At 42.9% G+C, this 12,075-nt stretch overlaps 1 protein-coding gene across 11 annotated transcripts in view; it reads right to left on the bottom strand.

The window, feature by feature from the left end:
* LOC408393 (agrin) overlaps window positions 1–12,075 on the bottom strand; it is a 336,061-nt gene that overhangs the window by 174,453 nt on the left and 149,533 nt on the right. For 8 of the 11 annotated variants that reach the window (XM_006566907.3, XM_006566909.3, XM_026444279.1 and 5 more), the window contains one exon: window positions 12,031–12,063. The exons of the other annotated variants lie outside the window; for them this stretch is intronic. In XM_006566907.3, the coding sequence (XP_006566970.1) occupies window positions 12,031–12,063 (33 nt within the window). The remainder of the gene's footprint in view (window positions 1–12,030; window positions 12,064–12,075) is intronic. 11 annotated transcript variants of the gene reach the window in all.

Here is a 12,075-nt window from a genome sequence, read left to right as displayed (position 1 = left end):
GCATATCAAAAATTATATCGCGAAACGTATATGTATATATATATGTGTGTGAGTGCGTAAATGAATGTTGAATTCTCTTTTGAAATCTCTTAATGACGTTGAGGCACGTTACAAAGGGATTAAGATTAAAGGGGGGAAAAAAAGGGAGGGGGAAATGAAAGTTAAACAAAGTATTTTATCACATTTATTCCGCGCAAAATTCGGGAGGAGAGGGGGAATCAATTCTTTTTATCGCGGCGCAAAAAAAATTTATCCGAGAAAATAAAAGCGTCTTGCCCGGATAAATATTTTCATCGCGCGTCTAAATTTAACTGGCATAAAAGTTTCGAGCTTTGAAAGCACCGCAAGTGCTATACCAAAAACGATACAACACCGAACCCAGCGCATAATCCTCTAATTATTTTCAACGACGGATGGAATTAACGTTGCACTGGCCGCGTTAAATAAACCAGAAGCGATTTCTGGTTGCACCGGCCACGAGACTACGAGCAGAAAATTTAGGTTATTCAATTTCATTTACATACGAGCGGCAGAGAGAGTTCGTGTATATTCGAACTTTATACCGTATACTCGTCGTTTACTCCTCCAACGCTTTTATCATCGAGGGAATCATTTTCGTGGAAATTCCTAGACTTTAATGGGTATCACTTTGCAATTCTTTTCTTCTTTTTCTTTCTTTTTTTTTTTTATACGAATCTTTCAATTCCAAAAGAATTATCGAAGATACGTTATAAACGAGAGGGGAAATACAGATATATCGAGATCAAAGATTTTCTAATCCGAAGAGGAAATCCCATGTCACTTAGGCGAAATATCGACAAAAGTTACGCTCACATTCGGTCTCTCATTAAACGCGATCGAAAACCGATAAATTCCGGAAATCACGTAGCGACGTGTGTCACCGTTTCCGTTCCAGTCACTTCGCGTCGTCGACGTCGTCGCGGCGTCTCTCGTGCGCGAACCCTGTAATCCCTGGAAACGGGGGACGGCCGAGTTCAAAACAGCCGTTTGCACGAGTAACGCACGAGGCCGTGGCGGAAAAATTAATCTCATCAGGAAGGAAAGTGGATAAAATTGCCACGATATCTGTCTCCCCTCTCCATCCCTTTCCACCGTTTCCATTTTTTCTTTCTTTTTTTTTTTTACAAGAGAAACATTAAAAAAAAATTTTTTTCTTTTTTCGTTAATATTTCCCGGCTGGATGAACGTTCTGAAAGTTCTGTTTGATGGCAGTCCTCCCCCCCCTCTCAGTTGAAAACGTTGACGAGTGCGTACGCGTTTCGTTAGAGAAAAAAGGGGAGGGGAGAGGGAGAAAAAAAGTGGAAAAGGACGTAACGTGTGTCGATTTGTTCCATTTCCGTTTATTTCAAACGATTTTTGTACTGATAATTATCGTCAACTTGCGATACGATGAAAACGTTAATGGATGAAACACGGATAAAATTATCTGTATACTATTTCTCCAATCACGCGCTCTGATTATATATGCATATAATCCGATCGAATTCTGGAAGAATAAAGAGCATCCAAATCGTACGTATTGAAAGTCCTCCTACGATTCTTTTTTCCCTTTTAAATTACATTCGAATAACGTTTTCTCCCCCACGACGAGAGGGCAAACACCGCGAACATTGATACGACGGAATAAGTCATAATCCGGACAAATGCAGCCGCTTTAATTCAAAGCAGGCGTTACAAGGGGATGTACACATGTAGCTACCACATCGAGCATCGTCGACCTGGCCTGAAGCGAGCAGATAAAGGGAGGTTGACACATCATAGGCGCGCGTGTTCTCGAGCTCGTTAAAGCGGGGTCGATATATATCCCTCCCGAAAGGGGGAAGTCGACGCCGCGCCTTCCTAATAACGAAAGCGTTGAAACGATTAAAAAAGCGTGAAAACGAACGATCGATGGTAAGAGATGTAACCGATGCAATTAAACGAGATCTTTCTTACAGATACCGACTTTTATTTCTCCGTTGCTGGAATAGTTGGCGGGGATCATATTTCAAGTGAAATACATTCGGGTCAGGTTCCAGACTCGTGACTTATGAGGTCACGTTTAGTGTTGTTTAGTGTCGCCTTTCCACTTCTCTCCTATTTTTTTCCACCTCCTCCTTCTTCTTCTCTTCTTCTTCCTCCACTTTTCTTTTCGAGTTTCGCGTTATCGATGCTGCTAATGTCTCGAACGATATTTTACATACCTATCGATGCGTCGTTACTCCCCTCTCCGCTCCCCTCTTTCCATATTCCAGTTTAAAATGTTTCAAATTTTATCGATCGTTATTCGGAAAGTGGTATTACGGTGCGATGAGTATGATATATTGAACGGTATAAAACTTTGAAACGTGCTTATTAATCAATATAGGAAATTCTAATACAGCCTTTCGTATGTATATTTTTCTAATAAGAGAAACAAGAGATGGAAAGCAAAAAAATAGAAAAACAGAAAGAGGAATTAGAATATGAAAAATTTTTCATTACGACAAACGATTCTTTGTTAAGGACAAGTCGAACCGTGATCACGTTCCGTTGGAAATCTCTCGTTACTTTTACGTAGGTTCGTTGCGAGACGCGTTATTGTTCCTCCCGCCGAAAGGGAGACGAGAGATTTCGACGAAACGAACGATTCACCGGATAAATTCGTGAACGATGGTATGGAATCGTGCGTCGTTGCAATTTTTAATTATAGTGGAAGTCTCTCCTCCAAGTTTTAACAATTCTCGGTCGTAATCGCATCAAGATAAAAAAAAAGAGAGAGAGAGAGAGAGAGAAAAAAGTACCAATTAGAAAATTGGAACGATTCAATCGTAGTTATCGACCAGTAGTTTCCACGAGTCTCCTCCAACTAACTGGAAACTGGATTTACGTTAGAAGATCGAGCAAGTAATCTTATTGGTCATCTTTAGACTTTGTCCATTTCGTCGCTCGTCTCGTTTCCTCGCCGCTTTCGACGAACAGCCAATCAACCAACTTCAATCCACCCACCCCTCCTCTTCCCTCTCTACCTGTTTCCTTTTTCGCTTTTATTTGTCGTTTCCTCCCCTCGTGCCCTCGAGTCACGTTAAATTCGAGAAACTGGGATGGCGGATACGGATGGAGGGGAGGGGAGAGGCAGAATTGCCGACAAAAAGGATCGTTTCTTGGCATTGAAAACTCACTGTTTCCGTGGCCGCCGGCGAACCCGCGACGAGCTTCCAATTCCGCAGATATCGCGACCAATCCGGAATCGATCGATTTTTCATTTCCAGACCACGTTGCGTTACACGTTATTTTTCCGCGGCGGGGAAGAAGCGTCGAGCGAAGAAGCGCAGTGTACAAATGTTCGACGAGAGAAGTTTGTTGTTCGAAGAGGGGGAAGAGGAAAGGTCGAAGGATCGGATCGGAAAAGTAAAAAATTGCTTGGGGAGAGTTGGTGGAAGATTTTATCGATTTTATCGCGGCGTGATTTCGATGGGACGGTTAATAATCGTTATCGTCTCGCTACAGGAAATTCGCTAATTTATGGACGGATCGGTAACAGGGGAGGGCAAACACAGAGATTGACATTAAAATATTTCATACGGGGTAGTTAATGTCGCTCGCGCGAAATGGCTAAAGGAATGGCCATTAAGAGATTACACGCGTCTGGGAAATATGTGTTTGCAGTAAACACGTTGTATCGATCTAACAAACTGGCCGTTATTTATTCCAAAAATCGGTTTATTGGATGCCTCCCCCTCCCCCTGGTAGATTTACGCGATTCGGAATACGATGTAAAAACGTGCACCGGCTCCTATTGTTTTTCATTTCTGTATCGCTTAGAACCCGGAAGAATCCGGGTTAGTGGAGAAGGAGAGGGAAAAATAATAAAGGTAATGAAAGATATGGATATATATACATTATATCTTCCGTTTCGATTAAATAAAAATGAAGGAAAATATAAATATAATACGCGGTCGTGAGTATCGCAATATGTGGCCCCTATATGTGGTTCACAAATAAATTGGAAATCTAATAATAATAATAATAATAATAATAATAATAATAATAATAAAAGAAGAAGAAGAATTTACGCAAACATACCGGAAGCCCGATCTTATTTTTTCATTCGTAGCCATTTTGCGACTGGCATATTAGCCACCGTTTCAAATGAAAAAAAAAAATCATAAATTTGAAATCCTTTCCGGTTCGAGGAACGAGACTAAACTTTACGAGACTTTAAAAACGTTACCCATGAATTATTAATCAGTCCACCGTTAGTTAAACCCCTTGTATCGAAAAAAACGTAACTAATGGTGACCCGGATTACGCGAATGCAAAAGAAAAAAAAAAAAAAAACAGGAAAAATCCACGCGATTTCCATCGATTTCGCGTCCCAGATCCCAATCCAGGAACAGTTCACACCGATGCACGCCGCCTCGATATTGAAATTCAATCCCTACGAAATTTTTCCTCCTTTTACCTTTGGAAAAAGATGGCGTGGGCGTGGTTGATCGCGATCTCCCCCGATTTTCCCTGATTTTTCCGGAGCACGCCTCCGCGTTTTTTCTCCCCCCCCCCCCTTCCTTTCTTTCTTGCCAGTTTTATTCAAAACTGGAGGAAGAAGTCGAAAGGGGACGATCTCCCTCGTCGTCCCTCGCGAGATTCCTCGAACGAAGGAAGAGAAATCGAACGGAAGAGAGGGGAAGGGCAAGAGTCGACAGAGTCTCGAACAGACCGGGCCGGAGGTTCATCGGATATCCAGCTAGATTTAAGGCTCCATAAGTTGAGGATTCGCGTGTGTTCCTTATATATGTCACTGGCTCGAATCTCGATCCAAGTTCCGTCTCTCTGGAATAGATGCGTAATACAGGGAGGTGGGCGGGATCCGGTTAGCGACGAAATCGAAGGAGGAGGAATACGAACTCTTCTCTACGTGTTTTCATTTTCCATCCCGATATTTCGCGACCCCGTCCCGCGTTATTTATCAATTTCTATCGAATTTCCCCGATATATCGAAAATTTCTTCGTTCTTCGACGAGCCGTGGAGAAACAACGTGGAAAACGTTGTCGGAAATCAGGGTGGGGGTGGATTCAGGAATAATTCGATGCATACTACCAACGGTTGGTATTACGACCAGGCGTACCAACCCTACTCGGCGACCCGGATGTCGTCGTCCGCTACTGGAAACGATGTAGTAACTGGAAACTGTGCGATTAACGCGCCCCGGGCCCGGATACAGATTACGCGAAAGAGGAATGGAAAGCGAGATATCCGAGAATTGGACAGAGAGAAATTCGAAGGAAGGCGTTGGAGGGTGAAGATGAAGGCGAGACGAAGTGGAGACAACCGATCGAAATTAAGTAGAGGGGATTTTGGGGCGAAGGGATTAATTCGAATTCGCGGACGATCAGCGTGGATCAGGTTTCGTATTCGGGCTTCGTCGCGAATCAATCGATCGGATACCGCGATTCGATAACATTCGCGTCGGGAGTTTTCGCTTCGCTTCGTATCTTTCTCGCATGCGTGCTCTACCAACGAAATCCCGGCAGGTACACGTAACTATCGCGGAGACAAGATTTTTCAGGGATAACATCTCGTGACAGAAAGATAACATTTTCCTGAAACCTCTCCCGGCGTGTCACGGGCGTTCCGGGTATTTATATGTATACATGGCGGAGCACGGTAAAATTGCGTGGATCGAATACGAATTTGAGGACGAATTTCTTTATAAAAATATACACACAATTATTAATAAATTTTCTCTCTCTTCGATTCGCAGTGCGGTTGAAAATTCGAAACGTTGAGACAAATGACAATTTCACTGCATATTTTCGAAATCGTGGAAATACGTACGAGATATTTGAGATTCTAATGCCGGCCTGAGCTTACGTGAGAAATCTGCGAGATGTATATACACGTGTACGCGTGATGTACAGGTAACAAAGCTATGTGTAGAGATATTGGACCATTGGCTAGGCGATGGCAACGCCGTGACTACACGTGCCAACGTTTCGTACACCCGTTCCACCATCGGATTTATATTATATGTATATACGGGTGGATAAAGACGTATGCGAGTGCGCACACCATCCTCCTGCCTGCGAATCTATGCGTTCTTGTCAAAGTTTCCTATGTTGCTGCAACCCACGTACGCGTACGACGTGTGTCCATGTACACGTTAAAGGGTAGAATGTGCTCAAAAAAGGAACACGGAAATTCCGCTCCCTCGTGCACAAAAACGACGTGGAAAATTTTAACTTAACGTAACGAATACTTTTCTTTCCTTTTTTTCATCGTACTCTCGAAATAAATCTTCTCGTCAAGGCAAGGAAACCACTCGGGCGAAACGCTTTTTTAAAACGTGTACCACTTTTCCGATCACGTATTTCTCTACTTGTTCTACTTAAATACCCATAAATCACGTACAAATTCCTACTGTGTTACTTTAAGTCTGATCGAACTTCTATCTATACCACTTAAATCAGGGGCAAAGCACGTAAACGTAACCAACCGCCCACGACGAAGTAAATTTTTTAGACATCATCAAACACACACACACACACATTCTTCTGCCCGTCTCCGCTTACAATCTGGAGCCAAAGGCGGCGGTCCACTCGATACCGTTCCCCTCGACAAAGTCCTATTTATACAACTTGTCCGCAAACACGGTAGCTCGGCGAGCTTGTATACACGGACGTATACACACATCGGCGAACACACATCGGTTTGGACGTTTTGTTGTGCCCGGGGGTACGATAATTCAGTAGAAAAACCGCGAGACATTTGTCCGACCGACATTAATTCCGAAACCGGTGGCCGTTCCCCCTCTTTCGAATCTGCATAAAACGTTAACGTGCCACTCGATAATTCGTGCCCGATACGAGCCCAACATCTCTTTCCCTCCAACACACGTCGAGAGTAGAGATGTATCCTCTCTTAATTCGTCTCTTTCCTTCCCTTCCTCTCCTTCCCTTGCCTCGTAACGACGAGAGAATTTGATCGTGTCGCAATTGGACGAAAGAGAAACGGGGGACGAGGAAAAGGGGTAGTTTTGGTAGAAAAGCGGGCGACGGCCGCTTATTGAAAGTCACATTTGTTCCGGCCCCGTTCGCGCGTTGTTACCGCTCTCCTACGTTCTCTTCTCCCTCCTTTCCCTCCTTTTTATTCTCAGGTGCACGTGCATTTTCTCTCCGTTGGTGGGGCACGGAAGAGCGGGGAGGGGAAGATACAGGAATCGTGGCCCGGAACAGAAATATTCGGGAAATATACGTTTGGAAATACAATATTTGGAAGAGGAGATCATTCGATGGATGACGAGCGATAAGAAAAATCAGGAATATATATTTTTGCTAATACACGATATCATTATTTTATTTTCCTTTCCTTTAATTAATCCTAGAAAAATTGAAGAGGAAAATTCATTTCCCTATCCCATTGGCGACAACGCACATTAAATATTAAATATTAAATATTAAATCTCCGCGAAACCCGGTTGCAAAAAACCGGGGAGGCTGTTGAAGAAACGTTCTTTGCGAATTTGCCGGTTCCGTGGAAGCGATGCTCGATGCTCGTGAGACCGAAGGGAGAGGAAACAACGGGGGCACGAGGAGCGCGCCCCGTGCGTTCGTTTGTTTTAATTTCTCGGCTTCTAATTAAACCACAACCACCGAAAAACAAAGCGGGAAAGGGGGATGGAGGAAATGGAATGGGATGGAGGGGAAAAGGACGTAGGGTAGGCATTTTTCCATACCACAGTTTCCCCGGCTACAGGAACGGCGACAGAGACGGGGAAACGCTGGACTGGGGAGAGGGGACTGTGGAGAGGGCCGGCCAACGAAACGAGGGGCGGCGGGAAGGGGCAGTGGAATTGAAAGGAATAAAACGACATGAAAAGGAACGAAGGGAGAGAGGGAAAGAGAGAGAGAGGATACTAATTCAATCGAATCGGAATAATTACGGGGACGCACGCGGGATCCGGGAATGGTGGAACGATTTCTATCGGGCCCCCCCTCCCCTCCCTCCGCCCCCCTCGAAGAAATATCCGTCATCAAAAGCCACTCGATATCTCGCAGCTTCATGACAATTTTCGCAAATAATTATTGTATGGAGAGACACAAAGCGGCTTTCGAGTGCCTCTTGCGTTTCCCCCAGAATCCAATTCCATGCCGCCTCTTTCAAATCCCTTTGTCACCCACGATAATCCCTCGGTAGACGTGGTCGAGTTGACGATGTTTCTCCTCCTACCGTCCTCTCTAAAACTATCACTATCTCTCTCTCTCTCTCTCTTCATTCTATCCGGTTCTCCGTTTTGTTCTCTGTTTTTATCCTTCATCCCCCGCCACCGGGTTTACCCGTTTCGAAATTCTATTACTACTTCCGCTTATGGATCGCCATACAGTCGCCCTTTTCGCCCTATTTGCCTTTTTTTCTCTCTTTTTTCTTTCTTTCCTTCTTTCTTTCTTTCTTCTTTTTTTAAAAGAAAAACGCAAGTCGAGAATGGAATGGAAGATTATGGCCAACTTTAATTCCAATTATATTCTCTCTCTCTCTCTCAGATTTAAATAAACCAGCGGGAAGCGACGATTTTTTCCCCTTGCGATTTATTACATTCGCCAAGCTTCCGGTTTTGCTTTCAAATATACGTATAGCCGTATCGCGTCGAATATCGGCTAACAATACGGGCAAACGAATTGGTACAAATGTAGAAAAATATTCTCCCCTCTCCGAAATAAATAATTCATTCGTTTCGTTCGTTGATTTAATCGCGAAACGCCTACCATTATTATCGGTAGTATTATTTCTAAATAAGTATTCGTAAACGCTGGAGCGTTTCCGTTCCGTCCCCACTTGTCACCAGCTTGCGTTAATAATTAAATTTCGTTGCACAATTCTTAAAATTTTCCACGTTGAAAAAATTAATCCCTTTTGGGACGCAATGGAAACGTTTAAACGTTTTCTATTTCTGCTTTATTGTAATGCGCTCGTAAGATGAGACGCGTTCCTTTGTGCGAGGGAAATTATACAGAGAGAAGGGAGAGGAAACGTTAATTTTTCACGTCGTGGGCAGAGCAGAGAGCCAACGTTTAATTCTCTGATGGCGGCAAAGTAAATAAGATCGGAGAACATCGCAGTGAAAGTAAAACCAACGTTCGAACCAACGATTCGATCAATCTTCGTATCTTGTACGATTATCATATACCCATCGTTCGGTTTTTCACTCCTCGAGAAAGATATTAACGCACCTAGCTTCGAAAATAAAAATAGAAAAATAAAAACGAGAAGAAATGGCGCTGAATAACGATTCGCCTTCCGACATTCCGACAAAATACCGCGGGTCAACACCGACAATCGCGAGTATATTGTGTAAACTTTTATTTATTTACCCCCTGACAATTTTTTCCCGGGCGGGGAAAACGCCAGCCGGGATTTGAAACTCTGGAAATTTTGTCGCGCGTCGATTTCACGCACACGCGTCCCTCTTTTCCTCCGTCGCCCCGTATTCCACTCGCTCTTTTCGGCTCGTTATCGAGTGCCAGTTCCAATCCGCTGGTCTGCTCGCGACACTCGGGAAATGCTAATTCCATGATCGAGTCTTCGTCGCGTTTAAAATAAATTGAAGCGGAAAAAAAAACAAGGAAAGAGAGAGAGAGAGATTCGAGAAAAATACATATAACATGTTCAACGGTGGTACAGGTTTTCAACGAAGCGGTTCGAAGTTTCCGCGAATGAGATTATCTTTCACGAACTGTGCTTCGTGATTTTCGAAAGATATTTTATAAATAGAGTAATCCGTGGATTATAAATGGATAAAAAAAGTGTGTTGGAGCGAGTTGAAGTTTTGATTGTAGTTGTTTGATATAAAGTAGGGAGGAGGCTCGAGGAGGCAGCCTCGCTGAAAGATAAGGCTGATGAAGGTGGAACGAAAACGAAAACGAGTCTCGAGATAAGTAACATTTTATGCAGGCGTTACATGGAAATGAGGGGTGAGGAGAGGAGGTTAGGTTTTGAAAGAGGATTTTAAACGTGTTTCAATCTTGGTTGAATCTTCGCCTTGGTTCGACTAAGCTCGGGAAGGGAAAATATTTGATTTAGTTTTTAATCTTTAATTCTCTAACGATTTTTTTTATAAATATTTATTTGGGATACGATTGTAGGAAATATCGAAATATGAAATACGCTTGAGCGATGATAGGAAATGCGCGTGATTTTGAAAATTAAATTGAATATTTCGTATATCGAGCAAAAGTAATAACGAAACGAAAGACATTCCTTAACGTTGAAGCGAAGCGAAACCGATATACCGGTTAATTAAATTTAATTAGAATTGATAATTCAGGAGAGAGTAATTTATCAAATTGAAGTTGAAAGGGCGAAGATTAAAATATACAAGAAAGACCTATCCTGGAAACAAACTTATTCGCAACAAAATTTAATATATATATATATATATATATATATATACGGTTGAATTATTTTCATTTCGAACTTGTCGATTCGTATAAAAGTCTCTGGAGAATAAAAACGAAGAGAGGAGAAAGAAGAGGAGAAAAGGCAAAAAAGATACAAAGAACGATATTGCTCGGAGAGAGAGAGAGAGAGAGAGAAAAAAGCTCGACCTCCTCCGAATTCGTCAGCCTTCCATTCAACGATCCCCTAATCTCCAGGAACCGTGCGGATATAGCGTAGCTAGCCGTGTTGGCGGCCGTTTCCTCCACGTCCTATCCTTTTCCCGTTTCTTCGGCTAATACACGTCGAAGAGGGTTGAAGGCTGTTATAGGTCGTGGCCCAGGCTCCCTCGTGAAACCTAGTAGGATTACCAGCGTGCAGCCTAATCAGCCAGATTGCCTGCAATTTGCCGATCTTATCTCGCTACTACTACTACTACGTCCCTCGCAACTCTCCCTCCCCTCCCCATTCCCCCACATCCCCTTACGCGCCCCTTTCGTGTCACCGCTATCCTCGAATCTTGCTCATTCTCCAATTTCGGATCACGAAGAATTCAGGGATTTTTCCAAGGAAGGAAGGAAGAAAGGAAGTGTTTTGAATCTTCGAAACTGTTCGATAATCGTCGTAAATTCATCATTGGTTGTTCGACTAATCATCCAGACCATGTTGTCTGGATGCAATTTGTCCCCCTTATCTCGCTACATTTCGCGATCTCGATCTATTTCCAGGCTGGCGCATTACCGAGAATGGGCTTTTCGAAAGAATACCTTTGCCTTCCCTCTCCACTCCTCCTCCGTAATGCACGTAAATCTTCCCTCTCGCGCCCGTGTCCCTTTTGTCCCCGTTTGTGTGCGTTCGCGTGAAATCTTGGGGGGGTGAAATTGCAGTCGCGAGACACGGAGGGAGGGGAGAAAAGAAGAAGGGGAGATTCGAATAGATTCGACCTTATCGTTCTCTGTGTCTGTTTCCGTCTCGCGCGCAGAGAAATATATCCCCGGCCGCCGGATAATCTCACGTTCAAATTACGATCCTGATAAATAGAAATTTTCTCGTCAACCCCGCCTCTCGCGGGTAAAAATTAAATTCGTAATAATTTCACGTCGGTTAATCTACTTCCATAAATCCTCTCACCTTTGGGAATTGATATATCGAAAGAGGGAAAGAGAGAGAGAGATATATATATTATACGATTATTTAACCGTATACGAATAATTCCCGGGACTGTGTGTACGAAGTAACACAACAAGTGCTTTATGTTGCCAACATTATCTAATCTCGTATCTATTATCTATTTCGCCTATTAATTTGCGCATTATCAATTATCATAAATTGCTAAATATACTATTATTACTATTATTATTATTATTATTAAAATATTAGCTATAACTCGTATTAATTAGTTATATTCCAATTCCAAATATATCTAGGAATATATTTTCGTCTCGTCGCCACAGCGTTTAATAATTGTGATATTAAACGAAAAGTTTGATCGATAATAAATATTACGAATTGAATCGGATGGAGGGAGGGGATGGGATGAAGGAATGCACGTGGGCAACGCGAAAACGGAGAAGCGCATGCCAACAGTTATAATGTTATATTGTTAGATGAACACTCACCGGCGTTATTACTGGCGAAATTTAGATCCTTACCTGAAACATAGG

The sequence above is a fragment of the Apis mellifera genome, linkage group LG12 (genome assembly GCF_003254395.2).
Source record: "Apis mellifera strain DH4 linkage group LG12, Amel_HAv3.1, whole genome shotgun sequence".
Lineage (NCBI taxonomy): Eukaryota > Metazoa > Arthropoda > Insecta > Hymenoptera > Apidae > Apis > Apis mellifera.
This window is presented reverse-complemented; position numbering and strand designations above follow the sequence as displayed.